Raw genomic sequence first — 22255 nt, forward strand, 5'->3', positions numbered from 1 at the left:
TTCTAGACGGATTAGCTATATTTAGGCACATATCTGGAATCAGGGACGTACGCAGGGGGGGGGGGGAGGCCAGGGGGCCTGGGCTCGAAATGGTTTGGTCGAACAAAATTTGTTAAGCAACTGTAACATATTATTACATATTTTCTTTCTCATAAACCTTTTTTAGGATTGGAGATTTCAAATGAAATGAAATACTGTGTACGTCCCTGTCTGGAATACAGGTATTTTCATAGCTCTTGCCCCATTCAAATTACAACAGCCGAAAATTTTCGTTTAGTTTTGTTAATGGATGAAAATCATCTTAAAAAAGTTTTCGAGATAAAAAAAGCTGTCAGCCAGTTTTGAATAATTTTTTTTTTCGATTTACGACTGCCCTACAACTAAAATGTACGTGTACCGACAAACATAGACGGTCACACTGTCAATAAAGCCATATTTGAGCTAACCTGTCATTCAAAATGACAATGTGTACCCAGCTTTACCATCCTGCATTACTGCAAACTCAATAACCATAGAAAAACCATCATCTTCTGAGAGCTGTTCTTTTAGCGGTATTTAAGTGATATTGGGTTAGATTTATTGCTGAGTGTTGTACATCTTATGTTGTCAGTCTCATTCACAAAAATTTCAGCGAAAAATCGCATTAAACGGTAGCCAAAACAAGTTTTGGACCATGTTGACGATTTTTTGACGATTTTCCAAATTACGTTGACGATTTGACGATTTTTTTTGACGATTTCCGATCAAAAACTGTCAGCAACGCTGGTGTCAGCACACAGATCGGACATCAAAGTAAGAAATAATAACTTAATACAAAAAACTGCTTTAGCCGAACACTGTAAACATAACAATCATACACCCAATATCGACGAGGTGAGAGTGTTACAAACGGAGCATAACTACAACAAGAAATTGACAATAGGAATGCTCCACATTAATAACCTGCCAACAACAAAACGAATAAACAGCAAAACAGACACTGACAACACAGCCTACTGCTATAGGCATCTAATAAGAAGGAGAGGTCGTGCAATAAGTAAATAATTACCATTGCAATACTAACACTTGACGGAGGTAGTCACACTGCGCTAGTTTTTCAGTTTATTATTATAATTATTTACAAGTACGCGATCATTTTTACGTGTTTTATGTACTTATAGTAGTTACGGAAAAAACTGTGATATATTTCTTAATAAATTATGTTGTATTATTTTATGTTGTAGATCTTCCTGAAGATGAAATTCAATTAATTTCGAAATATTGGAATCATTATGAAATAAATGAAAAAATGTTGACCTTAAGGTTGAACAAAAAACTAAGAACATTTTTAAAACCAATATTTTTCTCTATAATATGACACCAACACCAGCATAGTGCGATGAGTACAAGTATTTAAAAAATTTGTTTGAAAAATGTTGTCCTGTAAAAGGTCAACAGGATGAGAAAACGAAAAATCTTAAGTACCATTTTACTTAATTTTTTCTATAGTTTTAGATGTATATAATCCGGTTCATGTATAATTTTGGCTGTCGGAAGGTGTAATAAATGAATAAGAACTGCTTTCCAACCCCACCGATCACTCATATTCTTCCAATTTTTAATACCATCGAAATCTTGGGCTTTCCGCACTAAGTATGTCGCCAATAGGCTCGCTTGATTTTTTGAAAAAGTGGGTTATAGCGGTCCACTCCTTCCGGTACCTCCCAGACAAAAGTTTGAAAATAATCTGAAAAATTGAGCGCACGATAACTCTTGAAGAGAGTGACCGATTTTGACTATGACCGATATTTCTCCACTCCTTCAGGTACATCCCATACAACAATGTAGTGACTGGAGAGCACGATTACTTTCGATTTGATCAACCGATTTCAACCATAATTTGGCCTTCATCATATTTTGTCCAAACTTAGTTTCAGTTCCAAGATGGGCAATAACGGTCCGCAACTTCCGGTACTTCCCTCCAAGGTTTAAAAAATATCACTGAAATGGTATGCACGATATCTCTTGAACGGGGCAACCAATTTGGTCAAAACATTGGATCTCCTAATATTTTGTCCAAATTTAATTTAACTTTATGGGCAATTTTTGACCATATCGGCCTTCTTCTGAGGGTACCTTCCCCACAAAAGTTCAACATTTGTGTCTAAGTGCAGGGTATGTTCGAAGATCCTTTGGAAATGTATACCGATGCTGTTCGTTGTGGTCCTGTTTATAGCTGTAGTATGTTTTCCGTGGAGCAGTCCACGGTTCCTGGCATACTGGTCCAAAAGTTATACGATGACGCAATATACTAGTGGGGGCGATATCTATCGAAAAGATATGACTCCCTAAATAAGATATATTTCCGTAATGGACTATGTCGGTCCATTCCTTCAAGTACCTCCTCCGCAACACTTTTGAACTTTAATCCTAATCCACATTTTTGTCAAGTGTCTAAAAGTGCCACGAAATTCTGAAAAGGCCCTAAATACATTCGATGTGTCTGTAGATGAAAGTTTCAATTCACATAAGCTGAGGATATATCTCTGTCGGCACAGCCTACTGATACTTTTTTAATTGATTCTTTTTTTGTCATTTTCAGAATCATACCAAATTAGAAATGGGCCTCCAATAATATTTAATTTGTGCCCCAAAATTACGTTGTTGGACCCAACACAAAATACATTTTACATATTAAGTTAGTCATTCCGAAATAATGCAACGTGTATTTCTATATTGATATAGCCATGTCCGTCTGTAGAAATCACAAATCAAATGTCGTTCGTTGGTAATGGCATCAGCTGAGAACGGCTGGACCAAACTTAGGTTCTTATGCAAAGAAAATTTGACCACGACCACTTTTACGCCCACTTTTTCAATTTTAATTTTTTCTACAAAAACTACTGAGTATTTTGTTGAATTTCAGAAGGGGCGGGGTATTTCCCCTATAACCTATTTTCTTAAATACGCTATAAACCTATATATAAATAAAAATCAAATGTCGTTCGTTGGTAATGGCATCAGTTGAAAAGGGCTGGACCGATTTGTATAATTCTTTTTTTTTTTGAAATATTCGTCATAACCCGACTTAGGTTTTTATACAATGAAAACTTGACCATGCCAACGTTTTTCAATTTTCATTTCTAATCTTTTCTTTAAAAACTACAGAACTGATTGTAATATTTTTAAAAAACACAATATTTCCAAAAATTTCGAATGTTGGATTTTTTAAATATATTATATCTCAAATACTACTCAACCGATTTCTATGAAATTTGCAGCAAAAGCTCAAGGTTTGCTGTTTTTATGTATTTTTTATGAATATCGGAGGAGGTGGCCTACTTTCCCACTTGTTTCTTTCTTTCTTTTTAAACGCTATATGTATAAGCCAAACTTATGATTATATCGGTTTCAGCATACATTTTCGAAGGCAATGGGGTTGGTAGACACAACCCTAGGTACATATTTGGAGTCAATATACCGGACCAAGCCCACTTTTTTAAATATGTTATATCTTGAAAAATGATGACCCCACCCACATTTTTCAATCCATTTTTTCCAAAACTACTGAACCAAATTTCATGTAATTTTCTGATTTTCGAGACAACGGTGGTTGCACCCCCAATCAAGAAAAACGATATATTTCCAAATTTCCTTAAAAACATGTAAGTCTCAATAAGCAGGAGAATTCGACTTATAAATCCTAAACAGCATCAATAGGCGAAAAAATCCGACAAAGTCCGTAAGAGAAAAGGAAGGTTACAGACAAAATCTGTTGATAAATTTAATATCCTCATCGGTTTGACAATGGACCGAAGAAGTGTGGCAGAAAATACCTATTTTTGAATTGTCAAGCTTAAAGTCCATAAACAGTTGTCATTAAACGATATTATTTTATCTTCCTCGGCGTGCCTCGGAAGTGACGCCTTGGACGAGAGAGTGAGAAGCCCACTTCCAATTGCTTGCAGGGTGGGAGCTATATCCAAATCTTACCGTCTTCAATATAATTTGGCAAACTTATTTCTAGTCTGAATTCGGTGACATTTTCCAAACTGTATCGAAATTGGACTGAATTTGCGTGTTTGGTGCACCAAACATACATATATTTAGGAAATATATCCAAATCTGAACCGATTATTATTAAAATTTGGCAAACATTTTTCTAAAGCGAATTCCGTCACATATTAGCAATTTCATTAAAATTTGACATATGTAGCGTGATTGGTGCACCAAATATCTTAAATCGGGCAAAAATATATTTAGGAGCTATAGCCAAATCTGAACCTATTTTCACCAAAAGCAATAGCGTTCTTCCTATGGCTAATAAATGATATTCCCCAAATGTCAGCCGAATCGGACAATAAATGCGAACGGACGGACAGACGGAACTGTGGGTCTATCTCCCATATACATACACTCCACTAGCACGCGCCGGTACGGTTTTATTTATTCTTTGGACCTGTAGATGTCCACAGCCAACACAATTGCTTGGAAGCCATCGATTTGCATTAATTTTCCTGAGATAAAATATCAATTGGATAGGCAGAAATTTGAGTTATCTTTCCCAAATTTCCTCTGTTTCGGACTCATAAAGCTGTCAAAGGTGATCCCTTTTTAAGTTTGTTGTGGTCTTGAACATTTTTAACACACTTACATACATATGTATAAAATGTTGACTTGAGACTGTTTGCAACAGTCCCAAACATAACATATGTTTGTGTCCTGCAAATAAATATATGTTTGGGTGCAAACAAGTATTTGTTTGGGTGTAAACAAATATTTATTTGTGTGCAAACAAATATATGCTTGGGTGCTGACAAATATTTGTTAGGGTACAAACAAATATTCTTTTTAATATTTTGAAGTTTTTACTTTAATGACAAATACCTCTGCTTCTTTTTGGTGTACTAAAGAAATGTTAAATACTAATCAAGAAGACCAGGGCTGGATACTTGTTCTATGAATATTTGAAATGAAAAATATTTTCCTTATTCTCTTTCGAGTTGAGCTGTAGGGCCTTTAGAGATACATTGAAAGATTAGGAGTCTACCGAAGTGTCACGCATCCAACCATTACACTACGTTTCACGGGTGGTAAAGCCGATCTTCAGGTGTATTAGGATGTTGTTGTTGTGGCAGACGAAGGCAAAGCTTGGAAACTAGTATATATATCGCACTTCATTAGATAAATGTATATGCGAAATTATGTCAGTAAATTGAAACTCCAAACTTTTCCTATAGTCTTACTTGGTAATCCCATTTTTCAATGTTCACAAATACTACGGTAAGTTTTATTCCTACATCATTAGTAATTGCTCTTCTATATCAGAAGATTGATGTAGGAAAAAAACTTACCGTTGTATTTGTGAACATTGAAAAATGGGATTACCAAGCAAGACTATAGGAAAAGTATGGAGTTTCAATTAACTGACATAATTTCGCATATAAATTTATCTAATGAAGTGCGATATATATACTAGTTTCCAAGCTTTGCCTTCGTCTGCCACAACAACAACATCCTAATACACCTGAAGATCGGCTTTACCACCCGTGAAACGTAGTGTAATGGTTGGATGCATGGGACTTCGGTAGACTCCTATTTTTTTCAATGTATCTCTAAAGGCCTTACAGCTCAACTCGAAAGAGAATTAATTAAATATCACTATAAATGGCCTTCGCCTTAATAAGGCACAGATAAAAAATAATTTCAGCATGAGCCAGGCTGGGATTCGAACCTGGGTCTCCGACAACTGAGTGTCAAGGTTGCCGGCGTCTTAGCGTTCTAAGCCACCATCAACTTGTCAAAACTTTAATAGACAATAATTGATAATCAAATCAAAAAATAAAAATCTTCTTATATAGAAGAGCAATTACTAATGATGTAGGAATAAAACTTACCGTAGTATTGTGAACATTGAAAAATGGGATTACCAAGCAAGACTATAGGAAAAGTTTGGAGTTTCAATTAACTGACATAATTTCGCATATACATTTATCTAATGAAGTGCGATATATATACTAGTATCCAAGCTTTGCCTTCGTCTGCCACAACAACAACATCCTAATACACCTGAAGATCGGCTTTACCACCCGTGAAACGTAGTGTAATGGTTGGATGCGTGGGACTTCGGTAGACTCCTAATTTTTCAATGTGTCTCTAAAAGCCTTACAGCTCAACTCGAAAGAGAATTAATTAAATATCACTATAAATGGCCTTCGCCTTAATAAGGCAAAAATAACAAAAAAAAAAAACATTTTTCCACAACATCCCATACGGGACAAGGGAGACTTCTCTCATATCAATGAGTACACCCCGATTCATATTAGCTCAATGATATGGGACCTACTGTTTATCGCCGAGTCCGAACGGCGTGTCTTAAGACACCACTTGTGGAGAAGTTTTTCAAGGCTGAAATACTCAGGAAATGTCGCCAACATTACTGAGGGGTATTTTGCCACCGTTGAAAATTTGTGATGTTGCCGACCGGGGAATCGAACCCACGACCTTCTGCGTGCAAGGCGGGCGTGCATACCATTGCACCACGGTGGCACCCAATAAGGCAAAAATAAAAAAAAAATATTTTCGTTGTAATGTTTATAGCCTACACCACTATGTGGAAAAGGTATTATAAGTTAGTTTTGGTAAAAATTCATGTAACACCGCGAAATATTCGTCGGAGACCCCCAATGTGGTATACCAATCTTCATATATCAGCGAGATAAAGCGATTTTGAGGTGTATGTCCGTCCGTCCGTTTGTCCGTCTGTCCATTATAAATTGTAATCAAACTCCAGGCCGCAATTATGGACCGATCATAACGAATTTTGGTATGAAGGTCGGTTTCGCATCAGAATAGATCGCTATTTTAATTGGTGATGATCGTGAAATATTTAGCGGGTGAATTGAACCAAAAACATAATTTTTATCCGATTTTGTAGCTGCTCTGTAGGTCGCAATAATAGCCCGATCGCCTCGAAATTTTAAATATTGTAAGAGTATATAACAAAGAAGAAGTTTGCAATTTGAGATGGCGATCAGATAATATTTAGAGGGTTAAATTGACCACAACTTTTGTGTGAAAATTGTGAATTTTTTTAATATACAGCATACATCTTTTTTCCTGGAAGAAACATTCCGGGCAAGTAAGCTATATTTGGAAGAGGATCGCTTGACCTTTCTATTGATGTAAATTGTGTTGTTGTACATGATAAGATAACAGAGTTACAGCCTAATATACCCTGTTTTTTTGTTTGTAGTGTAATTATAAACACGCTAGAGGTCGCAATTATAGTTCAATAATCACGAAATTTTGCACGAGGTAAGAGTTTAGGTAGAGGAAGAAGCTTACAATTTTGTATGATGATTTGATATTATTTAGCGGGTGAAATGGACCATTACTTTTGTAAGAAAAATACAAAAGAAATATATTTTTGGTCTTTATTTTATTTCCTGGAGGGCATATACCGGCAAAGTGGACTACACTTTTTTTCAAAACGATTCCCTAGCCTTGCAAAATCAAAATTTCAAGGGTTGCAAAATATCCGTCAGTAAAGTTTGCGACATTTTCTCAGTATTTCAGCTATATTAAACTTCTCTACAAGTGGTGTCTTAGGCCACGCCGTTCGGACTCGGCGATAAACTGTAGGTCACATATCATTGAGCTAATATGAATCGGGTGCACTCATTGATACGAGAGAAATCTCCCTTGTCTCTTCTGAGATGTTTGTGAAACAATTATTATATTATTATTTAAGGTTGGTGTGATACGGTACCAGAATCCACAAATTTACTTCTTACAATAAGTTTATTTGTTCCATTAAGAATTTTTGATATGAGGAAAGCTAATTCCCAGGGGTAAAGGTGTAGGGTATAGCATGGTCGGTCCCGTTCGACTATAGCCTTCTCTTACTTGTTTTCATTTGACATTTATTTCCTTTATAACATTTTTCATTTCACATTTTCATAGAAACAGAATTGAGCCCCAGGAAAACTTTCACTCAGTACCAAGTAGATGTCTACAGTAATAAAAAATAAATAAATATTAATTATTTTGGTTCAGTTCGCCTTAAGTCATTTGGTATAAAATCCAGATAGGTAAAAACTTTAGTATCTCCCTAAAAGAAATGTTTACCAGTGAATGGTGTTGGGTAGCACATAGTCGGCCCCGTCCCGACTATAGCCTTTGCTCACTTGCTTTAATTTATGATATGAGATTTCGGTGTGTATCTGAAAAACTAAACTAAACTCTTTCTATTTTTAGCAAGTGCTTACTCATTCCAAACTAATGTAAATTGACTGCTATTATTCGTAGTTTTAAATCAAAGTTGAAGTGGGGTTTAAAGTAATTGTGATGTTGTTGTATTTGCTAAATTAATTTCTTTTTAATTATATTATAATTATGGTTCCTTTGTCAAGTATTTCTATTCCCTAACATTTCTTCTTAATTAATACTCCTTGTGGTCATTGTTGTAGTCGTTTACTAGAAATGTGATGGCAACTAAATACCCACAGTTAAAAAAACAATCTCAGTAACCATAGACATTTAATGCCCTTAAGTTGTTTCTATCACCATCATTGTCAACAATAATATGAGAAAATACAGCTCTTTTAAACTCCATACTCATTGACATTATTTTTTGTATTTTTCTCTCTCTCTTTACAGATTTTTAATGACAACGATAATCACAAAACGCTTACTGTAGACTGTTATTTCGATATATCTACAAAAACATCAACTACAAAACATCGTATATTCATACAATTTGTAACTATGTATGTGTAATATATATACAACAGCAATTGTAAATAGATATTTGATATATATAGAGATAAATAACGACAACAACAAGAACAACACGGACTTCCTTTAAATATATTCCTAAAACTTTATATACCTCAAAACCCAAATCCCCTCAGAAAGATAAGCAGACAGCCAACCATCAGCATCATTATCGCCATCATTATTGGAAATAAATAAAAACTCGTCATAAAGAAACAAAGTAAACAAACTGAAGTAAACAATTAAAAACAATAATCTTTGGAATTTGATTATCAGCTAGTTCTCATTTGGCGGGGAGGAATATTTATCCCACAAGGCCACCAGCTTCGTTGTAAACTATGCTGGGACACAACATTGACATCAACTTTAAACCCACCTCTGATATTTTGGCCACCGCCGCTCTGCTAGATGTTAGACAATACTTCAATGAACGCGACCTCCTGGACCTGCGCACTTATGGCTATCAAACGAACGACTCTTTCCTCATGCCAGATTACGATGAAGTTACCGCCAATGCAAAAACATCCGCCAATATTCTTAATCTGAATAACAGTAATTTCATAATCTTCAACAGAACAGGCTTTGGCATCAGTGACAGTAATAATGACAGTGGCAGCATCACAATTAGCAGTCCTAATGATGTGGCGTCCATAAATGGCGGCAATGTCAGTGCTGGTCTGCCAATGCCCGAGGATGTTGTTGTGCTGTTGAAGATGATAAGCATGTCTATTGTTCTGGGTCTAATGATACTTATCACAATAATTGGTATGTATAAAAAACCAATAGTACAAACATAGATAGACACATAGATATGTAAATGTACCTTGGATTGTATGTTGAAAATAATGAAGCAATGTCAGAAGAAAAAGAATGTTAAGGAAGTAGGTCTATTTAAAAAGAAGTAAATAATATGTTATGTTTGAACAATCCAAACTTTTTATGTACAGCATTCACAGAGATATATAGCGAAATTATTTCGTCTAACAATTTTTACATCTAATACATTTTTAACTAATTTAAAATGCTATTTCCGTTTTGTTTCTTGTAATTATTTTTTAATTAAATAAATAATTATTTTTACTTTTTATTAGCAAATCTTATAAAATCTTAAATTGTAGTAGAAAACATTCAATGTGTAGTAAACCGCATTTGGGTTTAAAATACTGTCGCGATTTTAATCGATGAGATAAGAGAATTTACATTTACTTATTGGTTATCGTCAAAATCTGAATCCATTGAAATCTACCCTAAACAATCCACACATTTTTGAATAACGTTGATCAGTTTCAAGAATGGTTTTTAAATGATGCTGACATATAGAAGCCGGATTTTAAGCGTTTTTTTGAAATTTTCTTCTATTTTCTAAAAGAAATCAGCAAAATATTGAAATAATGTTAAGACTTGATGACTACTTTTTTTGGTTGTTAACTTAACAATAATTTTCGGTAATTAACGACAAAAATCGTTAAAATTGGTATACAGAATAAACGACATTCATCGTAAATTCTGTAGTTAAGCAGTTACAGAATTACAGACTGAGGTTGTTTTTGGATTTGAAATGCAAATATTTTTGTAGGTTGATTGTTTATTGGGTCCGTTTTAAAGATTTAAAAGTTATTTTGCAAACATTGCACTTATTTTACAAAAATATACAAAGCTAAGCTCGAACTCACTTTTGGTTCTGTTCAAAACATTTGCTACTCAGAAAATCTGAACAAATTAATTTTGTTTTGATAATATATTGTGAGTTAAACATTTATTTATTACCTGGAGGCATCGTAAAGGAAACAAAGTAACTAAAAAAATTAATATATCCTTTGGAATCCTTTAAAGGATAATGAGGGTAAAACTTTTAAAGGATAATGAGAACGTGACAATATCGATTTTTTGGAACCTACATACAATTCTCGGAGGAACATTTTTGTAGAATTTTTTCATGTAGAAAATCCCGTCTTTCTCAGATCAAGAACAAAACAGACATGGAAGGTCAAAATATACTGCAAAAATATTCTTCTTTCTATTTAACTCAAAATATGTCATCTCAAAATGATGAAACAATATTGCCAAAAAAAGCTATGAAGCATTATTTTCAGGCGTTATTGGGGGCCAATCAAAAAAAAAAAACTACGTGATAACTCAAAAATATCCGGATCCTTTGGGTTACTTAATATACTCAATATTGGCTTTCATTCCCAAAGGGAATTTTTCACCCGTAGACCTTGACATCCATTTGGTGTCACAGTGTAATCAGTAGGATATCCGAAGATACCACAATGTCTTTCGCCGGAGTCCAAGACGTCCTTTAATAGAAGACAAGATGAAAAAACCAGTAGACCTTTGTGAGAAGACCAGTAGGTCTTCTGACAGAAGACTTGTAGGACTTATATATATGACGTAAAATGTTCAATTATAACTCGATTGTTATAGAACTTTACTCTTGCTTGCAAATAATTAAAGGATCAATTGGACTAAAAAATATTTTCCACATGAATTTTGTACCGTTCGCTCCCTTCGTCCGCTAACTAACATGTCAAATAAAAATGATTTTTCAAAAAATTTTGTGTGCCGAATTTAGTGTTATATTTCTATAATGTAGAAAACAATTTTTTCGACTCCGACTCCGACTCGTAGGCTCCGACTCCGAAACCCTGGGTTTACGTGGTATACGTTTAAAGGTACCAGTACCATTTCTGTCCATAAAAATACATCCAGGGCAATATAAACCACCTTCTACATTTTGGGTAAACTTTTTTTGTATAAGGGGACAAATTCTATTATCTCTCGACCTGGTGATCAAGGACATTTTTCCAAGTAACTTAAGTATCAATTTAAATCGACGAAAAGTACTAAATTTCGCCACTTCGAAAACAATACCACACATTTTTTGCAATATTTCTATGAAAAATTCAATTTTCTTCCTTGAAATCACTGTTTTTCCAAATTTGCCTATTTTGGTATACCGGCATCCTTGGTATGTATGTATCATACAAACTTTGTAATATTTCTGCGAGTCTTGGATGAAGTTCAAACCTTTTTGCTAAACTAGTTCGCACTATATTTCTTGAATGGAACAATCGATTTGGTCCAAGCTTTGGATTTAGTCATATCGATGCGTTCCTTAGGGTAACTACCCCACAAAATATCAACATCTTTGCTTAAGTACAGTCTATTCGAGGATCCTTGGACATTTTTACAGAAGGTACTCCTTGTGGTCCGGTTTAGAGGGATGCAGGCTATGGGCATATCCCTGTCGGCAAACCTGACTGATACTTTTTTACCTGTTGATATTTTGAGGAACAAGAAATGGTTTCTGATCAGCCTTTTTTCTTTTGTCTTCACAAAGTCCCTTGCCTAAGAAAGAATATGAAAATTTCTAGAAATATGCCTCCATTGTTACATATAACTAGACATCGGATTTTGCATATTTGCATATTTTTTAATATTACAGATACGAAGATTCTGATTGGACCAAAATTCGTTTCAAAGAAATCTAAATTCAATGGCAGGGTCATATTTCGTATTTATTTTGCATATTTGCATATTTTGCATATGCACAAAATATGCAAAAAATATGCAAAATATGCAAAAAATATGCAAAATATGAAAAAAATATGCAAAATATGCAAAAAATATGCAAAATATGCAAAAAATATGCAAAATATGCAAAAAATATGCAAAATAGGCAAAAAATATGCAGAATATGCAAAAAATATGCAAAATATGCAAACAGATTTTGGCCGAAAATCGTCATAAAAGTCGTAAAATTGTCATTTAAAGTTGGAAAAACCATCAAAAAATACATAACAGTGTTCTAAACTAAGACTGTTGACCGTATAACATCGTTTTTTCAGCAGATTATTATGTTATTGAGACCATTTACGACAGTGTGGTGTAGGGTATAAAAATATGGTATCGTAATACCATTTTTTTATTATTAAACTATGTAAAAATATAAAATTTGATAAAATATCAAACGTGTTATGTAAAATTCAATATTTTCTTGTTTGTAGCATCTTAATTTAATTTGTAGCATTGGGCTGGTTTTAACTCAAAGGACCAAATCGATCTCGGATTTTTTAGCCGGGGAGCCGCCCAAACCTTTTAGTATTATTAGATTTTAAGATTCCCAAAGTTTGAGCACAATTCGAATATGTTAACACGTGGTACTGGGGCCTCGAAGTTATGAAAATCTATTTTTTTGCGTTTTGGCGACTTCGACGGCCTATATATATGTGGAACGGTTACGCATTTAATTAAAATCTATTCTGTTCTTAACATTTCTTGCTGAACAACAATGTACGTAAGTGTTACTGAATTCGAATTATTAAACCCAATGTCCCGAAAAAGGACTTAGGGCAAAAATGGAGTCTATTAAAAAAAACAACTTTTTTCTTCCTATATTATCAAATTTTAGCGAATGAAAACGAATATATTTTATTTTATTTGAAAATGTTGCCTATTAGGGCGAAGATCTATTTTAATATTCACTTTAATTCATTTCTCGTTGGAGTCGAGCTTAATGACCGATGATGTTTGCAAGTGAAAAAGGAAAGCCGAAGATTCGAACCCTCACAACCACCATTATGTGACATGGTTCGCCTTTTGTAGAGACTCATCAGACATATCGGCCGTGGAATGGCATCGCTATCCATCAAACATTTCCTTTTTTAAATGCAATTTTGTTTTTACAAAGATGGACATTTGTACATTCATTGTATGGCTTCAATGACAAACGCTTACATTTTGTTCATACATATTTTAACTTACTTATGCCCGTAATTTCACCTATTAGTTATCTTTGCCTACGCGTTTGAATTAAATTGTGAAATGATGTGGTAATATTGGTGATTTTCATTCATGATTTCGCAAAATTATTGCCACATAGAAATGTTTTACAACTTTTAACACATTGGCAACGATTAACCAGGTAAAATCCTTGGTGTAAGTAACACGGCCGTTTTTGACTCAGTAATGTTACCTATGCGTTGAAATTATAAAATGTTGCTTACGCGGGATATATCTGTGAACATGAAGGGACTGACATAATGTGGTTTTGGAGCCATCTGATGTCAATTTGGTGATGAATTCGACTCCTTGCTATGTCGCTCACAATTTTAAAGTTATTTACCATCCTTTACCCCTCCTGGTAATTGATGTTCTGTGGTCAAGTTGCAGAATCTTTTTCAAGAAATTCGGAGTTAAAGTTTAGTCTCTTGAACAACAATTAAGTCTCACTTGTAATTATGCCTGGTAAACCTTTTTCTAGGAATTTCGGCAGTTGATTCTTGTAAGTTTGGATCGATTATTTCTGGAGAAATTTCTATCTTTGCTTTGTTAAAATTTGTGTCGTCTCACAGAGGGGAAACATATGCCTAAAGTTGCTCAAAACTCAAAATATGAAAATCGTTTTTTTATGAAAAAATTTTGATAAACGGCAACCAGACTCTTTTCTACATTTGCTATAACCATCCTCGACTTTGTAAGATTAACCAATCCAATGCAGCATTCGATTGAACTCAGCCATACTGAAAACAAAAAGTAAATTTTCGAAAACTAAGAAATTAGGTGAACATTAAAATGACATTATTTTCGCGAAAATTTATATTTTTCAAGATTTATTGTTTTTGTACAGTCTCCGAACAAGATTAGCATTTAAAATTTTCAGATTGGTTATAAATCTTTGCTCTTTAATAATAGTGACCCATATCCTCTTTATGAACTTTTTTAATGATAATTTTTAAGATTACTAAAATTTCAATAGTGAAAAAGTCTATTTCCCCGTCGTTTCCCGACCATAGTTTTTTCTAATGTTTTTTTCGCTTGAGTCTCAAATATCAGATTCAATCATAAAAAATTGCGCATATTTACGCCATTCCGAAAAAATCTAATTTTTCTCAACTAAAATATGAAATATTTTTATATGGAATTGCAAGGTTTACTCACACTAAATTTTGCTCCGCCTTATAACCGGGGCTCGTATTTATCAGACTAAACCAACATCTATCAAATATGTTTGCATTATTTAGAAACATTCACGGCTTTTCTCACGTGAATTGAGAAAAAATTAATTTAAGTAAGTTTCAAAAAATAAAATTTGGAATGAAATATATGTATGTGGGACTGTATATACATCTGTACCGATTTGTTTGAAAATTGGCCCAATGTTTTTTAGGCTTGTTCAGGTTGCATGTGTCAAATTTCAGTGAATTTGGTGCATTTTTATCTCATATCAGATGCGAATATATATGGAAGCTGCATCCAAATCTGGACCGATTTTCATTATTTTCTATAGGATTAATCCTTGTACAGAAGATATGCTTTGTGCAAAATTTTATATCAATCGGACTTTAAATGACCTTTCTAGGGCTTCTGATCAACTTTTAACACACATTTCCCCTCTGTGCGTCTTTTGGATCTTTACGGTGTTTTGCACTATCAGTTCAAACAATGCCAGACCAATAAGTTCAGGACTAAGGTACCACATATTGTCTCTATTTCTTTTTAACCTATTGATAATGTTTACCCAATATATCCTATATTATATTTATATAAACATTATCTTGTTCATTATACGTTTTGTAAAATCAATAACCCAAACTCTCACTTATAACACTCAGTTGTTGTCGTGTGGGATACCAAATAAAAAAATTAAATAGAAAAAATCATTCTGGGGGCGTCCAGTCTCGAACGATTTAAACGCAAGGTGCTTCTACGGCCTCTTGTTCTTGGGAAGTGGGTTGGGCAGTAGTTTTAAAACACTCTCGCCTACTTCGATCTTGGATTTGTCAATCGCAGACTACTCTTAAAGGAATCGCTTGAATATGTTTGGTTGATGTCCGGATGTGCTTCCAAACTTGCAGTCAAAAATTCCTCTTAACAATTTTCTAACAAGTTAGTACGGTGGTACAGAAGCTCTCTAATATCTGCTCGAGCTCTTGGACCCCGTGACTCCCAAGAGCTACTGTCAGTTTCAGGAACGCATACGCTTTACCCCCATGTGATACCAGAACAGCATCCCGTTTTTTCTTCTCTGCTTTGCGAATATCTGGTAATAGTTTTCCATGCCAGTGCACACAAATAGCCTCGTTCCTTGAAGCTGTTGAGTTTATTTTTCACGGTTTATTCTTCGCTGTTCACGGATTAAGCTTCTAGAGATCTTATATTTGTAGGGATCCTCTCCGATAGCTTCTACTGTAGCCATAATGATACTAGTGACGTTCCTATACACCTTACAGGGGTCCAGCACCAATGACAATTGCATAGTTACGATTTTCTTGAAGCCACGCTTGATTGTTTTCGGGACAGATGGTTCTTCAGATTCTACGATACGTTTAGCATAAAAACAAGAGCTAGACCTCATTGAAAATCTATTGAAATACGAAAACATAGACAAACAAGTATCAGAAAAAGGAAAAAGCAAAATAATAAATCACCTATGATCTTAGTCCTGAACTTGTTGGCTTGGCATTGTTTGATCCAACGGTGCAAAACGCCGTAAAGAGCCAAAAGGCAACAAAAATCTTAACAAAGCAAAGATTCAAATTTCTTCAGAAATATTCGATCCAAACTTCCAAAAGAGCAACTGCCGAAAATCCTAGAAAAAGATCTGGCATACTTCTTGTTGTTCAAGAGATTAAACATTAACTCCGAATTTCCAGGAGGCGCAAAGTATGGTAAACAACTTGAAAGTTGCGAACTACATAGCAGAGCGTTCTTCAAGTAGTCAGCTGTACCCAGATAGCTCCAAAACCACATGATGTCTGACTCTTGAATAAATTTAATTTAGAACAAAATGTCAAAGACATTTGTTTTCATTCCAAAAATTGATAAAAATGAAGAAAAGGTTTTTAATAGTCTCCATTTTCGCACAAAGGCGTACCTAGTCACGTTTTTCGGGACATTGCCTTTATTATCTCGAATTCTGTAATATTTACGTAGTTTGTTGTTCAGCAAGAAATGTTAAGAACAGAATGGTCTTTAATTTAGTGCTTAATATGGACAAAAACCATTTAACCATTCCAGAGAAATGGGTCGCCGAAATCGCTAAATAGCCAAAAAAAATCGAGATTTTCACAACGTCAGGGCCCCAGTGGCACATGTTAACATATTCCAATTGTGCTCAAGCTTTGACAGTCTTAAAATCTGACCCAACTAAAAACTTTATGTGGTTTCGGCCTTAAAAAATCCGACATCGATTTGTTCCCTTTGAACAATAACCAGCCCAACGCTACAAATTATTACAAAGAAAGTATTGAATTTTACATAGAGCGTTTGATATTCTATAAAATTTTATATTTTTGCATAGTTTAATAATAAAAAAATTTTATTACGATACCATACTTTTATACCCTACACCACACTGTTGTAAATGGTCTCAATAACATAATAATCTGCTGAAAAAAACGAGGTTATACGGTCAACAGTCTTAGTTTAGAACACTGTTATGTATTTTTTTATGGTTTTTTCAACTTTAATTGACAATTTTTCGACTTTTATGACGATTTTCGGCCAAAAACTGTTTGCATATTTTGCATATTTTTTGCATATTCTGCATATTTTTTGCATATTTTGCATATTTTTTTGCATATTTTGCATATTTTTTGCATATTTTGCATATTTTTTGCATATTTTGCATATTTTTTGCATATTTTGCATATTTTTTGGCATATTTTTTGCATATTTTTTGCATATATTTTGCATATTTTTTGCATATTTTTTGCATGTTTTTGATATGACCCCAAATATCGAAAAATTGACCCTTAAAACGCCTAGATCCAAAATTTGAGTCCAATAGGATGAGAAATAAAAAACATGCAAAAATCCGATGTCTACATATAACATAGCATACTACTTTACCCAAAATACAATTGTTGTGATTTTCTACTCTAGATGAAGTCGGTTTAAATCAATCCGACAAAAATCCGACATCGATTTGTTCCCTTTGAACAATAACCAGCCCAACGCTACAAATTATTACAAAGAAAGTATTGAATTTTACATAGAGCGTTTGATATTCTATAAAATTTTATATTTTTGCATAGTTTAATAATAAAAAAATTTTATTACGATACCATACTTTTATACCCTACACCACACTGTTGTAAATGGTCTCAATAACATAATAATCTGCTGAAAAAAACGAGGTTATACGGTCAACAGTCTTAGTTTAGAACACTGTTATGTATTTTTTTATGGTTTTTTCAACTTTAATTGACAATTTTTCGACTTTTATGACGATTTTCGGCCAAAAACTGTTTGCATATTTTGCATATTTTTTGCATATTCTGCATATTTTTTGCATATTTTGCATATTTTTTGCATATTTTGCATATTTTTTGCATATTTTGCATATTTTTTGCATATTTTGCATATTTTTTTGCATATTTTGCATATTTTTTGGCATATTTTTTGCATATTTTTTGCATATTTTTTGCATATATTTTGCATATTTTTTGCATATTTTTTGCATGTTTTTGATATGACCCCAAATATCGAAAAATTGACCCTTAAAACGCCTAGATCCAAAATTTGAGTCCAATAGGATGAGAAATAAAAAACATGCAAAAATCCGATGTCTACATATAACATAGCATACTACTTTACCCAAAATACAATTGTTGTGATTTTCTACTCTAGATGAAGTCGGTTTAAATCAATTCTTCTGCTTTTGCTCTAAAAAGTAATCATCGGAAAATTAATATTTTATTCAATAGACATTTTAGCAGATATAGTGCAGAATACAGCTTATTTTCTAACGACTGTATACTGAAACTTATTCGAGATAAATCATTGCGGTAGAACAGAAATTACATCAGGAAAAATGGTTGATATTTTTTTGCAAAGAGTTTGAACTTGTTATGGCAATCAAAATAGCTCATTACAAAAACGTGTTAAAACACGAATTCATTTATTTATCTTATCGAAAATTAAAAAAAAAAACAGAAAATCACATGAATTGTATTTCTAGATGTTGTACCCATAATGCAAAGTATTGAACGTTTTATGCCACAAACGTTCAATAAATATTACATTGTTCTAATTTTAGTAACACTACAGTCAGTCCAAAACTACGATTAGACCCTTCAAAACAACTTTAAACTTGACATCAACTATGCAAAAAATTAGTCATATATTTTGGACAATAAGTATACAGATGTAGTTAAATTATCCTCTCTAGTACTTCCTCCAATACACTACATATTTCTCGAGAAATTTGAAACAGTAAACAATTTTATGAAGGAATGAAAGAACGTGTAGCACAAGCTAATATCCTATGGAGACCAAAATCATTTCGGGACCCGCCCCCCCCCTGGCTACGACGGTGTATGTATCGGAGGGGTTTGTATAGATTAATCAGTGTCAAGTCTTATTTTAACATCTGTTGATGAATCGACGAGATGCACTCAGTTTCGCTACTTCAAAAACAATCCACACATTTTTTGCGAAATTTCTATGAAAAATTCCATTTTTTCCTGGAAATTACTGTTTTCCCAAAATGATTTGGTCGAGTAAAATTTGTTGAGGTACTTTAAATAATTACTGCCTTTTTCTCATTTGCTGATAATTATTTTTTACTTTTTGAAAATTTCAAATGTAATCTTTTATTGTCTTGAAGTTTCTGTACCGAAAATGGCAATGAAGTTTTGTAGAAATATTTTCAAATTTTTTGCTTTTTGAGGTTCTCTCAGTAAAATCTGAATCACTTTTACTTTTGAAGTTCTCTCAGTAAAATCTGAATTATGTTTATGTAATTTTATTTAATTTTCAAATAATAAAAGTTTTCATAGCCAAGTCAGTGCTTCCTGACATAATGATAAAAGAGTATACGGTGACCAACTAAAATGGCAGGTTATATGGTGTTATAACTATTGAAAGGAAAGGCTCTCAAAATAAGATCGACTTCCTAAATGGATATGTAGGTCCATTCCTTCAGGTACTTTCTCCGAAAAGTGCAACCCTTTTGCCCTTTAATCCAAACCAAATTTATTAACGTAAGCATTTATTTGAAACCGTCACAGTCGTTAAGATAAATTCCCAAAAAGTTTGTGCAAGTTCCTATGTCCAAAGAAGTTCATAAAATTCTGAAAACTCTCTTAATGCACATTTGATTTAATGGGGAACATATTTAGATTGTGTAGCCGGTATTCGATCTGTCATGGATAAAAGTCTTAATTCGCACACAGGCTGAGGACACATCTTTGTCGGCAAAGTCAACTGATATTTCTTTACTTGCTTTCCAGAAAATAAAAGCCACGAATTTACTTCCATCCGCTTACAAGTCATGACAAATTGAACACGCTTTTATGATCAAGTGATTATTCCGTATGGGCAGAGTCTTTGTTGATATTTTGGCTTATTGTTATATATCAAAACTATGTAACTTTTGAAGCAAAAAAATTTTTTTTACAAGTAAAAAGCGTTAAGCCGTTCCGAAATTTTTAAACCCTTTACCACGAAATATTTTGAAATAATTATTTTTTTGTACAAAAGTATCAATGTCCACAATTTTACGTGGAAACGTTTTTTGATCACTGGGAACCATAAATATCTAATTTCGGCTAATTCGGTCAGCAAAAAACTTGAAAATACCGGAAATCGGGCGGTATTGTTGTATGGGGCTATTCCAAAACAGGAACCTGCATAATGTTTGTTATTACTGGGAACCCCAAATTCCAAATAATAGATAATTTGGCCGGAAAATGTAGCTAAAAAGTCAAAATACCGGAAATCTGTTGGTAAAGCTTTTATTAGGTCTGTTCGATAACCCAAAAGTTTGTACAATTTTGTACAAACTTTTACAAAATGCTGTTCGATAACAAACTTGTTCAATAAGAGAGAAATGTGAAATTGTTATAATAAATATTATAAAAGTAGTTTATAAAGAGAAAATACTGAGTTAATAAAATATCATGTTGGATTACTGTATACCAAATACCATTAAACGGTTTATAAGATGGTAATAATAGTGAAATGTTGAAGATTTACTCAATTAAAAACTTTTTAAAATAACGGACTGAACTTTAAGGAAGAAAATCCGAACTTTTTATAACCTCTAACATTAATCCCCTTTTGTAACTCTATTTGACATATTCATTATATCGGCATTGCATTGAGTTTCTACAAACCGAAAGGAATCCCAAAATCCATATTATAGTCGATGTTCTTAAAAATAGCTTAAGATTTTCAAAATTCTCAAAATCTTGCTATAGCGAAAACAATGACAATTCTCTGCGGGAATTATAACATAAAATGCCTATTAAGAGCTAATATGGGTATACATTTTTTGAATATAAGTACCAAGCCGATAACATATATGGTTAAAGGCTTCAAAATACCGAAAACCGTTTCAAAATTTTATCTTAAATATTGTGAACTTTGTCTCTATCAATTGTATCAATAATTCACATGAAATCAATTAACTACACCTTAAAGTAGCTTTAAAAAACGCTACACAACATTTTATATTTTCATGATTTTTGATCAGGTTGTGTGTTGTAAAGTAAAAACTTGCATCTGTTTCTGAACAACGAAGAAATTCCTTTTGTAGATAATTTAAACATATGGGAGTAAATTTTACAAAATTATTGAAATTTAATAAACACGCCCGCCTTGCTCATAGCAAGGTAAATGTATGTATTATTCAATAATAAGTACCTGACGAAGGAGACAAAACTATTATTTTACAAGGTCAGCATCCGTCCTCTTCTTTTATATGCATTTCCGATTTGGTTTAGAATATATCTCCGTCCGTAATGCTCGAATTTTCTATTTTTGAGAGAAAAATTCTGCATCTGTGTGTTAATAATAATTTCCAGTCTTTAAATAAACTGTTTCCAAATTGGTAAATTTACGATTTGGCAAACATTAAAGCTCTGTCCACTTATACGATGAATCGAATAGCTAGTTTTATTTCTCGTTTAGCTATTTCCCCCAATCCTTTAATTGAAAATGTTCTAGCAAACCAATCTAATTTTGACTGTAAACGTCGGAAACGTCACATACCTGTATGAAACGTATAAAAAGTCGTTTACGTCATAAACCTAAAAATGTCTTCGTTCTCTATATAATTTCTAATTAAAATTATTGTTACACATTTATTACCTCTACTATAAGGGTTATTTGGTGTTATATTTGCAAATTTTAATTATATTTTACCCTTTTTATACCCTCAGCATTTATGCTAACGAGTGTATATACAATTTCATACGGGAAAAATATGACTCATTGAAATAATGGTTTTGGACCGCAAGTATGTTTGGACCAAATCCGTTTCAGACAATTTTGAGTTGATCCGTCACTCCGTCTGTCTGGCTTAAGCGTACGATAATTCTTGAACGGATCAACTGATTCGGTCCAAAATTTGGGTATCGTAATATTTTGTCCATAATATTTAGTTTAAGTTCGAAGATGGGTTATATCGGTCCACTTCTTCCGGTACCTCCCCCACAAAATTTCGAAAATGTTCGGAAAATTTGTTTGTACGATAACTCTTGAAGGG

At 33.4% G+C, this 22255-nt stretch overlaps 1 protein-coding gene across 1 annotated transcript in view; it reads left to right on the forward strand.

Annotated features, from left to right (window-relative positions):
• The window catches only part of 5-HT1B (5-hydroxytryptamine (serotonin) receptor 1B), a 202051-nt gene that overhangs the window by 79418 nt on the left and 100378 nt on the right, over positions 1-22255 (forward strand). Inside the window, exon 2 of the mRNA XM_073988645.1 lies at positions 8641-9522. Coding sequence (XP_073844746.1) covers positions 9096-9522 — 427 coding nt within the window. The 5' untranslated portion in view covers positions 8641-9095. The remainder of the gene's footprint in view (positions 1-8640; positions 9523-22255) is intronic.

This window comes from Musca autumnalis, unplaced genomic scaffold (genome assembly GCF_047663935.1).
Source record: "Musca autumnalis isolate F117 unplaced genomic scaffold, ASM4766393v1 scaffold_5, whole genome shotgun sequence".
NCBI classification, from domain to species: Eukaryota; Metazoa; Arthropoda; class Insecta; order Diptera; family Muscidae; genus Musca; species Musca autumnalis.